The sequence below is a fragment of the Empidonax traillii genome, unplaced genomic scaffold (genome assembly GCF_003031625.1).
Source record: "Empidonax traillii isolate 1590-97213 ecotype Southwest subspecies unplaced genomic scaffold, ASM303162v1 scaffold97:size1219025, whole genome shotgun sequence".
NCBI lineage: Eukaryota > Metazoa > Chordata > Aves > Passeriformes > Tyrannidae > Empidonax > Empidonax traillii.
In genome coordinates, this window is record NW_020955290.1 from 56,875 (window position 1) to 75,254 (window position 18,380).

The 18,380-nt window shown below is 40.3% G+C and overlaps 2 protein-coding genes and 1 non-coding gene across 4 annotated transcripts in view; all 3 read right to left on the reverse strand.

Moving 5' to 3' along the window:
- The window catches only part of HAUS6 (HAUS augmin like complex subunit 6), a 22,259-nt gene extending 5,411 nt beyond the window's left edge, over positions 1 to 16,848 (reverse strand). Inside the window, 18 exon segments of the mRNA XM_027881835.1 lie at positions 151 to 472; positions 475 to 647; positions 1,006 to 1,145; positions 1,571 to 1,741; positions 2,432 to 2,486; positions 5,048 to 5,134; positions 6,779 to 6,876; positions 7,396 to 7,522; positions 8,124 to 8,305; positions 8,470 to 8,473; positions 8,887 to 9,050; positions 9,252 to 9,303; positions 9,424 to 9,489; positions 12,925 to 13,072; positions 13,640 to 13,772; positions 14,769 to 14,838; positions 15,563 to 15,658; positions 16,730 to 16,848. Of these exon segments, the coding sequence (XP_027737636.1) occupies positions 151 to 472; positions 475 to 647; positions 1,006 to 1,145; positions 1,571 to 1,741; positions 2,432 to 2,486; positions 5,048 to 5,134; positions 6,779 to 6,876; positions 7,396 to 7,522; positions 8,124 to 8,305; positions 8,470 to 8,473; positions 8,887 to 9,050; positions 9,252 to 9,303; positions 9,424 to 9,489; positions 12,925 to 13,072; positions 13,640 to 13,772; positions 14,769 to 14,838; positions 15,563 to 15,658; positions 16,730 to 16,818 (2,177 nt within the window). The 5' untranslated portion in view covers positions 16,819 to 16,848.
- On the reverse strand, positions 3,643 to 3,773 carry LOC114056568. The gene has a single exon (XR_003571032.1).
- A 227-nt stretch (positions 16,849 to 17,075) lies between the features above and the next one.
- Positions 17,076 to 18,380, reverse strand: part of PLIN2 (perilipin 2) — a 16,527-nt gene continuing 15,222 nt past the window's right edge. For both annotated transcript variants that reach the window (XM_027881838.1, XM_027881839.1), the window contains exon 10: positions 17,076 to 18,187. The gene's annotated coding sequence lies outside the window, so the exon portion shown is untranslated. The remainder of the gene's footprint in view (positions 18,188 to 18,380) is intronic.

Sequence of the window (18,380 nt, forward strand, 5' to 3'; positions counted from 1 at the left end):
TGTTCTTAAATATGTTATCACAGAGGTGTTAACTATTGCTCCTGATTGGCTTGGCCTTGGCCAGCGGCAGGAAGTCTGTCCTGGAGACGGCTGGCATTGGCTCCACCAGACAGGGGAAGGTTCTAGCAGCTTCTAACAGAAGCCACCTCTGTAGCCCCCCTGCTACCAAAAAAACCTAGCCACAGAAACCCACTACATAGATCTAATGGGATATTATGTGCCATTGATGCCATTTCCTCCAGTTGTTCAGAGGATATCAGCAAACATGGCAGGGAGTATCTTCTTTTATTAGATTTTGGCAATGGTGTCTTGATAAATTCTTTATCCAAGGAGAATACTACTACAGGACTGCAAAATTCATATTTCTTTCTTTCTTCTGGTGCAGGACTTAGGTCTGATCTATAGCTTTCAGGTTCACCTCCATTATGTGTTTGATGCAGCTCTTCTTCACTTTCAGATGCCATCTTTTTCGTGCTTTATGTGAGTTGGACAGGGACTGTAGAGGTAGGTCTGATTTTCCAATATCCCCATTATTTTCTGAATTACTTGTTACATTTGCACTGATAGCAAAATCAGACTCTAAGCCTGGAGACAAGTTGAGATATTCTGGAAGTGTCTCATCCCATATCCCCATGTAGCCAGTTTCACTTCATTTTGCAAAGCCTGCTTCAGATCTTCTACAGAAACAGTTCGATCTAGTTCCTGTGCTTCAGTTCTCTCAGTCCCTCGTATTCTTATCCTCACCTGCTCTTGAGGACTAGATTCCGAGGAACTTAACTGGGACTTGTTTTCTGACTATAAATAGGAATCTACACAGGAAAACAAAATCTCTTGAATCAAATTCACAGTATTTATATCTTATTAGACTTACAATGTTGTGTTACAGAGTGAGCCATCCAAGTAACTTGCAGCTTTACTGAAGTAATTCACTTTTTCTTCCTGTGCAACATGTCAATGAACTAATCACATTTCTAATCATGAAGCATTATGAAAACAGTTTCAGACTTACACAGCTTTTCTGGAGTTCGGGGAATTTCTCTCCTTGTTAAAAATGGGTTAAAACACAGTGAGCTAATGAGATCATCTAATGACATTCCTTTTTCTTCAGCAATGCCAGGTGACTCAGACATCACAGCCTTTGCAACCTGTAGGATGTTAGAGAAGGGCAAATTCTGAGAAAGCAAAATTAAAACTTCTTTATTTCTGTCAGTTATGGTTCAAAATAAATCCCATTCTCTAAATCATCTGGAGAATTTGAAATATCTTGACTTTTCCGTTATTTATTATTTAGGTTAACAATGACAACAGTGTCCTACAAAATGAAGACAGGGACTGAAATCAGAATTCAATTCTAAGTTCTTTCATCATCTATGAATCTATCTTTCAAATAAGAAATTGTGCTCAGAATATATTTAAGACATTAGTCAAGAACTGCATAAGCATGAAGACTAGAGTTATATTTAAGTAAGTAAAACATTTTAGCAGATGAAATGTAACTAGTGAAAATTATTAGTGAAAAATGCAATTTATTTTCCATTTATGACCATTTATTATAAACAACCTTCCTAACCTCTTCTGCCAGTTCATCTCTGGCTTTCTCAAGAAGGTCTTCTTTTTCCACAGGGCACTTTGCCAGGGTAACATCTTCATCTGAACTCTTTTGCATTTTTTCCTTTCCATTTTTTAGGATATTCAGAGGCACAGGTTTTTTATTTCCCCCACAAGTTTCCGTATGCAAATGCTAGAGGAAGACACAGGAATTACTAGCAGTTTTAAACTCATGTGCCAGAATATTAGCATGAACAAATTGCTGTACGAATTCTGAACAGCAATGGCCCAAATGTTTAGTCAATAAAAATATTTCAGTCTTGAATTCTAACTAAAGACAAAATATTTTTACAATTATATTTGACGTAGGACATAAGTAGTGAGTGGGACAGGTTATTACATACAATGCGGACGATTTGCAACTCATTTGCAACTACCTCCAACACAGTAGAGTGAACACTTGTGCAGTGGACAGCTGTACATCCACGTTGCTTTTACACCACTTTTTAACCCTCAAGTTCATACACACTTAAAGAAACCAAGTCCGACTACAGGTCACACTAAAAAGACTGTTTCAGCAAGCAAGGAATCAGTCACACACTGTATATTACCCTGGAAGTCAAGTACAAGTGCACCTACTTCCTCATGTCTTATTTACAGTTTTACAGGACTGACTCAGATGGGTAAAAATGCTCCTAAAACACAAAACAAAGCCAAATAACACACAAAACCAAGCCAATCAAACACATACCTGCAACAACAACAACAACAACAACCAAAAACCCCCAAAACAAAAAAACCAACAAAATCCCACAAAGTCTAGGCTTTGATCAATGTAAAATGCACACGTCCTGTTTAACTTATTTGACGGGTAGAAAATTACATTTTTGATCACGACGTCTCTGTTTTCAGGTACTGCCAACATCACTGAAGAGATCCTCGAGGGGAAGAGAAAGAAAGTGTAAAAAAAGGAGAAAGTCCACACCAACAATTTTAGAGACAAATTAAAACTAGTGGAATGCTGTAGTGGGTTTCTGTGGCTAGGTTTTGGTAGCCCAGGGGGGTACAGAGGTGGCTTCTGTTAGAAGCTGCTAGAAGCTTCCCCTGCCTGATGGAGCCAATGCCAGCCGGCTCCAGGATGGACTTCCTGGCCGAGTCAATCAGGAGCAATAGTAACACTTCTGTGATAACATATTTAAGAACAGAAAGGTATTGCACAGAAAGAATTCCAGTCAGGAAAGAGCAGAGTGAGAACATGGGAACAACAGTGTAGACAGTGCAGAAGGAGGGGCAGGAGGTGCTCCAGATGCTGGAGCTGTGCCCCTGCAGCCCGTGGTGCAGACCGTGGTGGGGCAGTTGTGCCCCTGCAGCCCATGGGGAACCATCAGGGTGCAGAGACCCCCCTGCAGCCCATGGAGGAGCCCATGCTGGAGCAGGTGGATGCAGGAAGGAGACTGTGACCCTGTGGGAGGCCCATGATGGAGCAGGGTCCTGCTGGAGACTTGCAGCCCATGGAGAGGGAAGTCCACACTGGAGCAGGGTTTTCCCAGACAGGACTTGTGGCCCCTGTGGGGGATCCACGTCGGTACAGCTTGTTTGTGAAGGACTGCACCCCATGGAGAAGTGATCCACAGGACAGCAGTTTGGGAAGAACTGCTGCCTGAGGGATGGACTCCTCTTGGAGAGGTCCATCAAGGACTGTATCCTGTGAGAGGACCCCCTGGGAGCAGGGGAAGGACTCCTCTCCTGAACAGTGGCAGAAACAACAACTGATTGTAACCCCCATTCCCATCTCCCTGCACTGCTGGCGGGTAGGAGGGAAAACGTGGAAGGAGGAGTGGAAAGAAGGTGTTTCTTTTAAGACTGTTTTATTTCTCACTCTTTGGCTCTTATCCTGTTAGTAATAAATTTAAGTACTATCCCCACTTTGAGCCTGTTTTGCCCATGAAGGTGATCAGTAAGTGACCTCTCTCAACTCATCTCAACTCATGAATCCTTGGGTGTTTTTTTTTTCCTCTCTCCTCTGTCCAGTTGCAGAGGGGAGAGTGAGAGAGTGGCTTTAGTGGGTACCTGGCACCTTAAAAGGCTGTTACATATTGTATGCTCCGTATCTGTCCGTTACGATTTCTCTCAATTCGTCCCGGTCATCAGAAAGCAATTTTACTATAGGGAGAACAGTGTGACAATTAGGGCAGATTTAGCCCTACCTGTGTATCAGCCTCCCAAAATTAATAAATTAATAAACTTTGCCCTTGATTACTATACAGAAAAAGAACCGATTCTGCGATACTTTTGTAAACAAGTTTTCGGCATTCTGCTATTAAAGATAACTAAAACGTCTTCTGCAGGCTTGGCATCATTCTTTTTCCCAGATATTGTCATCATCACGGCTAGGCTTTGCGAATGAAGATTTGAGAAGGGCTCTACCCACACTTGCTACAAGTGTGCTAATGCTTAAAAAGGCCAATGTGAGATAGACAAGTCTGGTTGCAGAATGTACAGCAGAAAGACTCCCCGGGTGATATCGACAAGACGCGATTCTTTCTGCATTGTCTTTTCTCCTCAAGAGTGATCCCTAGATATTGTATTCTTTGTCTGAATCACTCCTGGCATGCACAGGTCTGTTCCTATACAAACTTGATGACATTTAACAATCCCCTGGCTACCACAGACTTCAGCTTTAACACTTCTGGTGAGTTTAGTGCTAATTCCATAGCTCTGAAAAATGCAGTCCTCACTTGTTAGGAAAAGCACACTTAAAATCTTAATATTTGCTGTTACCTGTCTGCAGAATCGGAAGAAGACAAAAATCTATGCTGTACGATGTCACTGAAAGAAATCCAGGATTTAATTATTAACTACATTGATAACCTCAGGGACCTACAATCAACTACTTCTACTGCCGTCTAATATGCCCAAAGGACAACCTTCCTTTGCTTACTCCCTTTCTCTCCTAGTAGGAAACTTTCAAGTATCTGTAGGATTCATATTATGAAATATAGCATTATTCGAAAGGTCATGAAACGTTCCTGGACTAAGCAAATGACAAATGGGCAAAAAAATTTAGAATACCATTGTTTTATGTTCTATCCATTGCTGGTAATATAGTAAGAGTAGTTATAGAACAACATAATTGTAACTCTCAAGAAGAGTCATGAAAAAAGTCTTGTTAGGAAGGTTTAGCCTGAGAAACAGAATTTTCTGTTCTCTCCATCGACGTCTTAAAGCTTGGAACAATATATTTAAAAAGTGAGATAAAAACCTTGCAACTTGGCTGCTATACATCCTATTCAGCAGTAACCAGTTGATCAATCAGTCACCAGCCAGAGAAAGAAGCAACTACTTTAGGCCTATCTTGCTAAATTAGGTGGTGGTGACATGTAAGAAGTGAGTTACTGAAATATTCCACTAAGGTTCAAGACATGCAAAATATTCAAGTCCAACAAGTAAATTTCTTTTTTTTCCCACTGCTTTTTCATCATTTTCTCATTAAGCATACCATTTTGGTGGTGGTAATGACTTATCCATCATAGTGTCCAAAGCTTCCTCATCTTTCTCACAATCTTCTTTATGAAGAGAGTCAAAACTATCTAGAAAAGCAAGTAGAAAGTTTTATTATTGCTTCAATTTTCCTTGCTCAGGCTTTCCAGGTGACATGACTGACTCAGATCACTTCTGTAGACTACTGACAGAACGGACTTTATGAAACACTTCAAGAAAAATAAATTCATATGTAAGCAGGACAATGTTATCAATCCTTTTGCTCAGGTACCACCTCAGGTACCACAGATGCCACTAGCAGCCAGTACCCCTTTGTGCTGTTCCTGAACACATGTTCAAGAAGAATGGTTCTATCTGCTGCCCTCCATGTATCAATCATACATTCCACTGTCCTCCAAACTGCAATCCCAGCCACATCATTATCCTCAGCTCTCCACAAATACATCAGTTGTGTGGCACATCAACTATACAAAGCACAATTCCACTCATGTTTACCCAACTGCACTAATTAATAAGTATCTCCCATCCCTTTTGCTGCCTCAGTTTAAGCAAGGCAAAGCACACTGAAAGTAAATGTTTTGCACATTATCAGAGGTACACAAATCTCAGCTAAGGACCCTCTAGAACAATAAATACTAATTTTGGCACATCTTTAATGAAGAGCTGAAGTTTAACTTCAGCAGTTCTCTACTAACCCTAAATTTCAGCTTCTGCAAAGACAAATGGCATTTCCTGTTGCATTTACCTCAACAACACATCCAAAATCCAAGCTCAGTTCAGATAGTTAGAAGAGGTGAATTTTTAGAGCTTACTCTATCAATAGGCAGAAAGTTATGTTTTCTTAATAATTGGATTCTCAGTCATCATTGTACAATCTTTAAAATTTTTAAGGCAAACTACCTTCCATTTGCAATTCTGTAGCCTTCCCTTTGCAGCTTCTAGCCTTATACCCACGTATTCTCAGACTGCTGGAGAAGCACTTTCACCTTTGTAAGAAAAGGATCTTCTTGCTGTTGTTTTATATATTGAAATTCCAATACACCTCTGCTGTGCCATTTTTCCTAAGAGAGACTGCAAGTGACACGACTCAAGTAGTCTTCCCCCTTGCTTTGTAGCTTCTAACTCCATCCTATGGACATCAGCACTTTGTCAATAAGCATTACTCAGTAAAATATAATCAGCCTATCAGCTGATTAGCATGCGCAATAACCATGATCAAAGTGAGTTTTGATCAACACTGGTAACCTAGTGACTGAAAGCATCAAGTAAGGTCCTGATCAAACGGCACAGTTACCATGGAATTAAGTATTTCAGAATGCACCAGGGAAAGATACTTACCTGGCAGGATACCTTCAATTTCTTTTCTTATATGACTAGTGGGGAAAGTTTTATCTTCTTTCTCTCTTTCATACTACTCCTTCAACCCAAAATCTTCACTGAATGTATATTCTAGAACCCATGAACCTTTGTACACATAAATCTGTCTCAACATCATTTTTACAAGAACAACAAAATATCAAACAGCTGAGCATCGGGTTTTTTCCAAACTTCAGACGATCTCCCCGTCAGGACAGGGCTGAAAAATTGTGACAAAGAGTCATTCGGAACCAGATTACCACAGACTATTAAAGAATATCTGCAAACACAGGCAGGGAGCCTTTTTTACTCCAATTAACTTTTAACAAATTGTGGCAGTGGGGGTGAAGAAAAAGAAGCTTCTCCTGGTCACCTACCTGAAATTGGTACTAGATGTTGATGGAAGTCACTGTCTTCATCTTCTTCTGGAAGACTAGGAGAGCAGGGTGGTGAAGCTGTTGAACTAGGTTCCTTTCAAAATGAAGAAAAAAGTTTGCTGAAAAAATCTGCTTATCAACAGCAATTAACATAGTTATTTACAACAGCTTTTCTACAAATCAGCTGTCAGACTCAACATGAAGCTTCTCCCTCTGCTGGGTAGCTAGGCAAGGGTATAACCTTTGAATGTCAGAATGGAAATTATGGTTCATTCATCAAGCACACCACTCCAAAGGGGAAAAACAGAACTCAGACTGATAGCACACAAATGCTCAGCTTCCACAGGGGAATGAACAGAGACAAAACCAAAACCAATTAACTCACTCTTACACTAATCTACTGTCTTTACAAGATGGTTCCAACCCCCACCTCAGGTGAAGACACCAGCTGTCATAAAGTCAAATATATTCCCTTTTAGAAAGACTTCATAAAGCATAATCAGCTTTACTGCACTATGTGATTCCCCCAGCCTTACATATAAAGCTTAAGTGTAGATCTACATCCTCCCTCACATTCTCTTCCCCAGAATCAGATAAACTGAACACTACTTACTAGATCTTCTTTAAAGATGAAATTAAAAGAATGCTGGCCAAGAAATGTTTTCCACTTCATTTCCCAGTCTTCCTCTTTTCTAGAAATAGATTCACACACTGACACACATTGTTGCTCTCTTTCTAGCCTGTAACATATAAGCAGGGAAAATGGTAATATCTGTTGGTGGAGATAACAACTCTGCATAAAGATGGACAGTATGATGTGTTCTCCTTATTCTGCAAAACCCGTTATATGTATCAATTATTCGTGCATTTGTACCTGTATTAAGAACTAATTGAAATTCAAACCCAAGAAGTGGCTACTAGGTATCCTTATGTTTCTTACAGAAGAATTAGAAGAACTATACTCAAATAGATACACAAATTAGATACACTCTTTAAACTTCTCTAGCCTAGATTCAGGTAAAAGATTTAAAAATCTCTGAACTTATTAACATAACAAGAAAAAAAAAAGTAAAAATCAGATCAGCTAGCAAATGAGGTTCCCAGGAACAAAGCCTAGAATATTAATGAAGCCAAGGTACAAAGCTGAAGTTACTTAGAGAAGAGTCTCAATTAAACTTACATAAATAATCAAGACAAATGTTAATTTCCCACAGGGAAAGGGAAAAGACTCAACTAAATATTTTTCCTATAAGTAACATTTTTCTAGAAAAGTCTCCATGATAGGTAGACATGATCCTAAGATTTAAGAACAAGGGAAAAGAGAAAATTTGCCAACATTACCTCTCTGTGTTCAAATCCTGTAGTAATCTATTGCAGTTTTTAATCATGTTCTCAATCCTGTGAAGTTCTTTTAATTCAGACAGATGGTGTTCACTTCTCAACATCCTCAAGCCTTCATTTAACACATGAATGACTGCTAAGAAATCTAATTTTCCATCTTCATACATATTTCCTGAAAAACTCTTGAAGTTCAGCAAGCAAAAAAAAAAAAATTAATGAACAGTACAAATATCAGAAAGTTATGTCTTCTGCAGTAAGAGCATGGACATTATATACTTTGATTCTTTGATTTGTTTCATTTGTCAAAAAATGCATTCTAGATTAAACCAATATGAACCAAGAAAACTTCAACCGATGAGGTATTCCATTTAACCACTGTCTCAAAACTGTAGCACAAACAACACTGATGACGTAACTAAACAACACCATATACCACACACTGGAAACAAAAGTTAAAGCAACAGTTAAACCAGTCAACCTAGTTTTAATGTCTAAATAACAAAAAAGTCAAGTACTAACCAGGCAGACTTATGAGTGCAGTTACTGAACCAAAAAAGTTAATGGGTTAAACATAACAAATACAAAAGAGCATTATAATCCTAACAAATTTTTGCATACAGACTACGTATTTTATCCATCCTTTAGCAATCATCTCTTATAATCTATGAAGTATTTATTTTATAAGGTATCTAACTGTACCCCCGAGGACTGAAAAAAAAAAGGCAGTTTAGCAATTTAGCAAGGACAAAAACTACTTACGCTGTCATTTTCAATTTTGTGAGCCAGCAAATTTGGAACTCTCAAAACAACATCACTTCCATTTAAAATACACTGATGAACACAAGTTTCAAGTACAGAATCCACAACTTCCTTATCCTTTTTCAGAGATGTAAGCATTTCCATTATAAGTGTCCACATACGGCGGACCTTAATGGGCAAGATAAAAACGCTATGTTAAAATGTTTGCCATAATACCTATAAGACAGAATATCAAAACAACATAAAAGCAGATGAAGGGACCAGCATAATTGGAGGTAGATAAAGGGAAATAAAAGTATCTGAGAGCAGGTGTTGCAGAAATGTTAGAAGAAATACAATGCACTGCCACAGCAGAAACAAAATGCTCACCTTTTCAATTCTCACAATTGTGTCACTTTTGTTCTGGTCATTTTGTTTCATCCTATATGCACATGCAAAACAAAAGTACAAGTGGACCACAATGAAATTATAGTCCCTATTTTCATAAAACTGATCAAGTAAACAATTTTATATATCCTAACTTACAAAGAAAAACACTTACCTTGAAGACTGTCTCTGCATGGCTGCATACTTAAACTTTGTCTCTCTTATTTCTTTAATTAAAACCCTAGGAAAAAAGTTAACAGTTACCACAGGTTTATCAGAATTACTTGCAGCCACTAACCAATCTTACTCATTCTTTCAAAATCTGCATACTGAGAGAGTTGTGGAATACTGTAAAAAAAAAAAAAAAGTTAATAAAACTTCCTTACCATGGCTTTGTGCAGAATTAGAGTCAGGAAAGCCACTAACATATATACAAATTAAGCAACCAAGCTGTTGCAATAGAATGGTTTCTATTATACCCAACAACAATAATGAAGTTACTAGAAATGTACATTATCAACATCAACCTCCAAACATATTCATCAACTGTATCACATCCCTCAGTTTCAAAAGACCAGAGAACAGAATACTGGAGTACAAGCAGCTGGACCACTTAGGTTCTTTTGCTGAAGCACTTTTATTGACTTTTTAAGCATGTAAATACCTAGTGGTCTGATTTTCAGAAACATTGGGTGCCTACTCATACTGAATTTGAAAGGATCTTCAGAGTTGTGATCCCTTGTCAAGAATGAAAAAAAACTATAGAGAACTGCATTTTTGAAGGATATCATCAAGCAACAGCAGTAATGTTTCCCAAGCAAGGTCACAGGAGATATAGAATTATAGAAATCAGAGAAGTTCATGAGAGTCTGACCTCTGGAAATTGTATTGTTGAGCCTTCCATTGAAAGCAGAGCCTTTAGTTATGCTACTCATGGTCTTGTCAAGCCAAGCCTTGAGTATTTCCAGGAATGGAGATTCCATTTCTCTGGGCAACCTTTTTCAGTGTTTAATTGTTCTCATATGAGACATTTTTAAAAACCAGATGGAGTTTTCCACTAAGTACCATGTGCCTGTTGCCTTGTCCTGTCACCATACAGCCTTGTTAGGAGAGTACCTCCATCTTCTTTACAACTACTTTTTAGATACTGAAATTGTGATTAAACCCCCTGAGCATTGCCTTTTTCAGGCTAAACAAACCCAACTTCTGCAGCTTTTACTTGTGTGCCAAATTCTCCAACCCTGTAAACGCTGTGGTCCTCTGCTAGTATCTCACCCATCTTTCACTCTCTCCCCTCAATCGGGCAATCAAGACTCAACATCGTATTCCAGGTGTGGCATATGACAACCCCAGCCAGCAACTAAAGTACCACAGAGCTGCTCACTCCCTCCCCACTTCCCCAGCCCCAGCAGGACAGGGAGGATCTGAAAAATGGTAACACTTGTGAGCTAAGAACAGTTTAATAAGTGAAATAAAGTAAAACAGTGTAACGACAGAGATGTAAAGGAGAAAGAGGGAGAGGAATAAAATAAAAAAATCAAGTGATGCACAATACCATTGCTCACCACGTCCTGACCAATGCTCTTTTCCATACAGCACAGTATGCTGCTGACCTCCTTGGTTAACCAGGGCACTCTGCTCACTCACGCTCAGCTTATGGCCCCACACTGCTCTCACCTCTGGTACTTCTTAGCGGAGCTACTCCCCAGACAACCATCTACAAGTCTGTGCTGCTGTTGGGAACTACTTCATCCCAGGTGCAGGGCCTCACACTGGTCTTTGTTAAATCTCACACAATTTTTGTTGTGCAGGTCTCCAAATGCAGCAAAGTCTCTCTGTGTAATGCCTCCTCATTGCAGTGTCTCTCCTCTCCTCACAGTTTGGCACCTTCTGCAAGTTTGGCCAGTTTGCAATCAATCCTGTCATTCATCTCCCTTATGAAGACACAGTATCAGCCACAGAAGAACTCCACTCATGGACAGCTACACCAGTTATGACTTTGAGGCACTATCACCCTTTGGGCTCACCCCTTTAGCTAGTCTTCTGTCTTTCCAAAAATGTCAGAGCTGTTCTGAAGTGATGCCAGGTAAACATCCCTATATGCTTGGATGCATTCGATCAGGTAGGAGTGAAAGCTTTGCTGTACCCTCTTCTTCTATCAGTGTTTTGTTGCTTCTTTCACTATTGCTTCTTGGCATAGTGGCTGGGTTATTGACCTTAGCCATGCACACTGAGGCAAAGTACACACCGGGTATTTCAGCCCATGAAACTTTCAACTTACCATTTCGTTCAGAGGCAGACCTAAATCCTCCATATACTTCTACTTCCTAACAACGTACCTACATGATTCTTTTTTCAGGCTCTTAACAGGTTCTTAGAGCTTTAGGTGAACTTTGGCTCTCATAGGTACATCACCGCACACCTGAGAAATACTTCTGTATTCATGTCTGGGGGTCAGTTCCCTTTTCTATATACCATATCCTGCTACTTTGGTTTCCGAACTCTATCACAAGCTCACTGTCCTAATCAGGTTGTTTCCTTGTTACACCTGCTTCTTTTTCTGCTTAAGGTGATGGGCCATGTGTAAGCTTCATCAAGGATCTCTGAAAATATCACTCCTGAGCCTTTCTGCTTTCCACAAGATGCCCCCGAACAGTTCCCTGGGCTAGTGAAAATCCACTCAAATTATAAATCCACTGTTATTAGTTTTCCACTCAACTTCCTCACTCTCCTTAGGATCTTAAGTTCTACAGTCTTAACTACAGTGACCACAGAAGTCCTGTAATGTCTCCAGAGAAGTTTCTCTTACTTAATATGCAGTGAGTTCAAAAGAGCACCAATCCTATCTGGAACACTCTGTGATTGCATTACAAAGTCATCTTCTAGGCACTCCCACTTCCCACATCACAAATGTACCACTGAGATGCTTTCCCAGCAAATACCAGGGTAAGCTGAAGTCCTCTGATAGAATCAAGGCCATAATCAACCCTCGGATCTATTGATCCAAAGGCATGAAACATGACTAGTCCTCTTGTATGGAGCTATGCTACATGTACTGTCACTGCTCTTTTACCTACATTGCAACTCATCGCCCTTTGCTGTCATTTACTGAACAGCCCACAACTGCCCATGACAGTGCTTTGGTCACAAACTATTCCACACCGATCCTTTAAATTCCACTGACACATAACTCTGCGCCTGCACAGAAAGTTCCAGTTCTTCATACTTCTCAAGTTGGGAATGTTTTCCATTAAAAAAAGTGACGAACAGCATACTTTTGGTGAAATAATTAAGGTTCATGTAAAGAAAATGTGTCTCACAATGACTAAGCAAGGCCAAATGTTTCATCCTGAGACAGTTAGATTTTAAAGATACGACCCTTCAAAAGTTAAGAAATCATAGTGCTAAACATGCAGAATTCCCTGATTTTAATGCCCTACTAATCATAGCTTCCAAAATACAGCATCTCTTAAATGAAGAACTAATTTCTTCAGACTACTACGCTTCACAAAAGATCTACAAACAGTAGAACAGTCAATTAAAAGAGGTAAAGAGGGAAAATACGGGAGAACTCATGAGGTAAAGCAGAGGTAGTCTCCTCAAATCCCTTCAAAAACACATACACATAAAGTCAGCTTTTATGAAAAGACTCAATTTTTTTAAATGCATTACTTACTGTGCTTTTTTCACATATTCTTGAATAACAATGTCTGTCTTTTGAAGAATTTGCAGCAGTTTATTGTATCCAACTCTATGTCTTGCTTTTGCAATGTACAAGTCCTCAGGTCTCAATGTTATAGCTTCAGCAAATGGTATACAAGTGCCTAAACAGAAGTTAAAGTTTGGATGACATCATTCACTTTCAGCAAATGGAGAGCTTCCTAATCTACCTAGTTCGAACCAAAATATCACAAATCAAGATGCTCATTTTACCTGGACTGAAATAGAGCATGCAATGTACTGCCTTTTTTGCCATTTTTTTTCTGTTGTATATATCTTCATTCCCTCATGCTCTTTCTATTTTCTTTAGGTTATCAAAACAACACAAGATGCCTAGAATAGACAGTTTCCATGATTCAGAATTCATCAAGTTCTGAGGAAGAATATGGTGTAGCAAGCCAATACTTTTGGACCAAATCATTGCTCGTGCAGCCAGTGGTGTAGAGCATTGCACAGATAAGCCTTGGAACAAGACCCATAACGCACCAGAGAGCAAAATAATCAACACTGTTCTATCAGCAGTAGCTCTATACAAGTGCACAGGACACTGTGAAAGACTCTGAACTGAGCGGCCAACTCAGAACTACTTACAGCTCTTGTCACACATTAAAGACCTGATAGATTTACAAACATAATAAACAAAGCATTTTTATTGTTCCATTACAACTTACCCACAGAGAACTTTTTCACATGCACAATCATTACATATCTTGCAAGCTTGTAGAGCGCGTGAACAAATTTAGCACCAACAGGAGAAATCAGTGATGAAGGTGTAATCTTTGGAATATTGATTTTCTCATCATTCTAGAAAAGTTAAATTGTTTTAAACACAGAAGTAATCTAAGAAATAAAGTGTAAACAACAGCTATCAAGTAAGAACACTACAGACTACTTGCTAGCAAGCCTGATGCCAAGCTAAATGACTTTGCTACCATAGCTGACACTTCCTCTAGTCAGCAGAAGAGAACAAAGTTTTTTTCAGTATTCCTACCACCACCCTTAGTTTTGTACACAAGATAGCCTCAATGCAAGGACTGTTGGATAAATGTGAGAAATTGGTGCCCTCCTAACTGGTAACCCCTATCTCTGAAAACATATTAAAGTTTTCTTTCATATTTTCCCCTGAAGTCATTAATTAATGCAGTTTTACCATATTCAAAGATACTGCATTCTTGGCTTTCACCTTGTCCATTATTACTAAATAACAAAAGTTTTGCAGTATATAAAGATGAGATTTCTAGGACAATTATTAAGACAAAGGCAGCATAAGAAGCTAACATAAATAAAACATAATTAATATAACATAATTAACATAACATAATTAAAAAGCTAAACCAACTAGTTTTGGTTTAGCTTTTTAAAAAGCTTGCCTTAAATTTTAGTCCCTTTTCCCATATACAAGGAAAGACTAATATTAAAGTTTTTCATGCATGGGAAACAGCTTTCAGAATAGTAAACACCTTCCCAGGCAACTTAAAAAAACACCTCTCAAGCTAAAAGAAGTTATTCTCACCCAGAGCTAAGGAACTCCCTAGACTTACAGTTCATTAAATACCATTACCCAGAAGTAAGCCACAGCAGTTTTAAGACCCAAGTTAGGTCCCTGTCAGCTAAATTCCACAATGCCACAATCTTCTTCAAAGAAGTCCAAAATAAACTATGTGAAAGAATGCACAAGGTAAAACCGAATTCTTTGACAAAATTTCTTATTTAAAACTCTTATTTAAAGGAGTTTTCTCCCAAAAAAATCAGGTCACAGAAATCAGTACAGCATCATCTTTCACTCTTCATGATACTTACTGAAATTTCTCTTAGCCAGTCACAGCAATTCTTCCTAAATTGAGTAGCTCTTATTGGCACTTCATCATTTCTTTCCATTTAAAAATGATGAGGAAAAGGAAGAAAAAAAAAATCAAAACGTGTTCAAATATCCAGATACCTAATTAACCATTATAAAAACAAGACTAAGACAAAGATTTCTTATTAATGCCTACTGGCGGAGCCCACAAATGAGGGACATATATCCTAGACCAAGAATAGCTAAAAGTTTGTTAAATGACAATGTTTTCTCTCTGTAATTTAACTACAGACGCTCTCAGAGACAGATTTGTCTGCAGCTCTTTCTAACTTGGGATAAGGGAAGAAGACCAAAAAACAGAGTCATAACTGACCATTTTGATATCACTAGTCTTCCTCCTGACATGTCTTCAGATGCATAAACTAAAAAAGCTCAGCTGTAAGAGGAAAACCATTTAATGAACACAGGGTTCTTGCCATGCTGAAGATCATGGCAGCGATCCATGAATGGGAAATGTTACTCCCTGCTTGGTCAGGGAGATGAATGGGAAAGATAGATTACTTTGCAGCTATTAAGTTTATATCAAAGTACCAAGTTATAGATACTATCAGATACAAATTTAATTAAGCCGAGGCTGTGATACAGAATAGTGATCAAAAGAAAACAAGTATTCTGACGGTATGCTTTTCTTCCACAGTATTCCCCAAGTGACCGCTTCCCTCCCTCCAGCAACTGTATAAAACATATTCTTAATTAAGGGCAGAGCAGCAAATAACCTCACAAGCCAATTACTTACTGCAAAGTTTTTTTCGCACGGTCCTTATCCAGCTTGGTAAACAAGAAGCGGGCAATGACAGAAAACGCTTTGTTGTTTGGTTTATCAAACATGTTCCTAACACACAAATAAACAGCCCCATGAGAAGTAGTTACGGTGAGAAATTAACAGAGTATTTTTACTGGCCACTAAAGATTACAAAACACTAAGTTACATTAAAGCTTTACAAATTATACACTGAATGCTTTGTTACTTGCGTGTAAAAGTATACATCATCCAGCGTATTTAACACAGGCGAAATCCAGGGCTGCATCAAAAGCATGGCCAGCAAGTCGAAGGAGGTGATTCTCCCCCTTTACTCTGCTCTTGTGAGACTCCACCTGGAGCACTGCATTCAGTTTTGCTGCCCCCAACCCAAAAAGGACACGGAACTGCTGGACCAAGTCCAGACTGGACCATGAAACTGATAAGGTGACTGGATCACTTCCCCTGTAAAGGAGAGTTGGGCTGTTCAGCCTCAAGAAGAGAAGGTTCTGTGGAGACCTCACAGCAACCTTCCAGTAGCTGAAGTAGTCCAACAGGGAAGCCAGAGAGGGACTCTTCATAAGGAACTGCAGTGGCAGGACAAGGAGTAACGGTTAAAACTTGAAAGAGGGGAAATTTGGGTACAACGTTAGAAAGAAATTCCTTATTGTGTGGGTGGTGAGGTACCGGAGCAGGTGGCCGAAGGAGGCTGTGGATGCCCCATCCCTGGCGGTGTTCAAGACCACGATGGATAAGGCCTTGAACAACCTGGTCTAGTGGGAGGTGTCCCCCTACCCGTGAAGGAAGGGGTTATCTTCCAACCCCTTGACATCCAATTATTCTGTGAAATAATTCCGGTGAGAGTGTTATCTTTCAAAGCCAGTTTTCAAAACACGCGCTAAGGAGCCGCTCGAATCGCCCTCCCTAAGGTATTGTGCGGGGGAGCAGCTCTCACCATTCCCGAGGTTCATTCCTTCGGACAGAGGTAACACGGACCGCGGCGGCACTGCGGGCTTTTACCCTGCGCTACACATTGCCAGGGGCACCGGGAGCCTCGGTGCCTACGGCGAAGCACCCCCGCCCCGCTGCAATCGAGCGCTCCCGCCTGAGAGGATGCCCCGAACCCCCCGCCTCCGCCCTCCGCCGGCGCTCCCTCGCACTAACCGTCCCAAGTTCACGCTCTCGTGGCCGGGCTCGAAGCCCAGGGCCAGCAAGTAGAGACAGAGGTGATCCCTCTCCCACACGGCGCCCATGGCTGCCCGGCCGCGCGGGAACCCGTCTCGCGTCGCAGCCCGCCAACAACCGCCGCGCGCCGGCCCGCCCGCGCCACACCCCCGCCCTCGCGAGACCGAGCTGGCCCCGCTGCCTCACGGGAGGTGTAGTCCGGGCGCCCAGCAAACCACAAGAGGGCTCTTCCCGTCGAAACGGCTTTGTGATCGGACGGCGAAATTTAACACGGAACAAAGAAACATTAAAAAAAAAAAAAAAAACTACACCGGCAAGCGGGTTGTGCGGTTCAAACTTTTATTCCAAGGCATTTCAGTGACTAGACTTGCAGGTGCTCACAAGCAGTGTCCCCGGGTGCCGCGCAGCGGGGCGATGCGGTGCGGGCGGCGCTGGACTGAGCAGAGGCATGACGTGACTCCCGGCGGGCTGTATCGCTCCGGCGGAGCAGCTTAGCCTGGTCCTTGAAAACAAATGTTAACAAGTCCGCCTCCAGCCCCATTCTCACTCACCCCAACTCCTACAGAACTTACTGTGTGCGAGCAAACGCGGCCTCAACATCTCTCAAATAAATAAATGACATTTAAACAGAGGAAAACCCCACACTGTTACCAGAAGTATCGTCATGTTCAATTCCCTCTTTCTCTTTTTTTCCAGTTTTCTTTTGTCCCACATCTGAATCTCTTTGACCTCCATTCTCCCTCACTTCCTACAGTCTCTTACCTTTTCTAACTCCTACCCTTATTCGTGGAAAACTTTAGTTTTTAAGCATTTACCCTCTTCTAGTCTTAGACGCCACAACTGATAGCATCACAATGGCCAAAATATTTGCACACAGAAGGTATGTGGAGAGAAAGGGAGTCCTTCTGTGCATAAAGCACTCCTGCCAAAGGAAAGCTCTAAGCTTCTAAGCTCTGAAGGTGCAGAGCCTAACAAAAAAACCTGGCAAAAATCTGAGATAGACAAAGTCTCTTACCCTTTCCAGCAGCAAAGAGGTAGATGCAGAATTGCTTTTCACATAGACTGAAAGGGGAAATTTTGTGGGCAAATCCTCATCAACTCCTTTTGTTGGCAGCCCTTTATGCAAAGCACTGGGGTGTTCTCATGGCTGCTACCAGCAGGAGAACAAATCATTAACAAAGATCAGATCAGTTGGATACACTGGTTAAGCTATACTTGGCTTATGGAAAGGGAGCTTGACACCCATGCTAATGAATTAATGTAGAGTGCATTTCTTATGTAGAAAAAAAAAAAAACACACCAGATTTTTGATGCAGCTAAATGAAACGGCAGTGATTTTTAAAAAATATCCCCATAATCCCTAAACTAGGCAGGTTCACCTTTAAAAAGGAGAAATCTAAATTAAACATGGCAAAGGTACATTGTATCAAAATACATTTTTATGCTTCTCTATTCAGCTCTTTGCCCTGTAGTGTAAGGGCCATTTGTGCGTGAAAAGTCTTGTTGATCCTCTTCATCCAAATCCAAAATGTCTGGGATATCATCTGACTCTGAAGACAGGTCTGTAATAGTGAAATCTGGAACCTGTGTAGGAATGAAATTTCAATCAATTTAAAAGTACAACTAAATA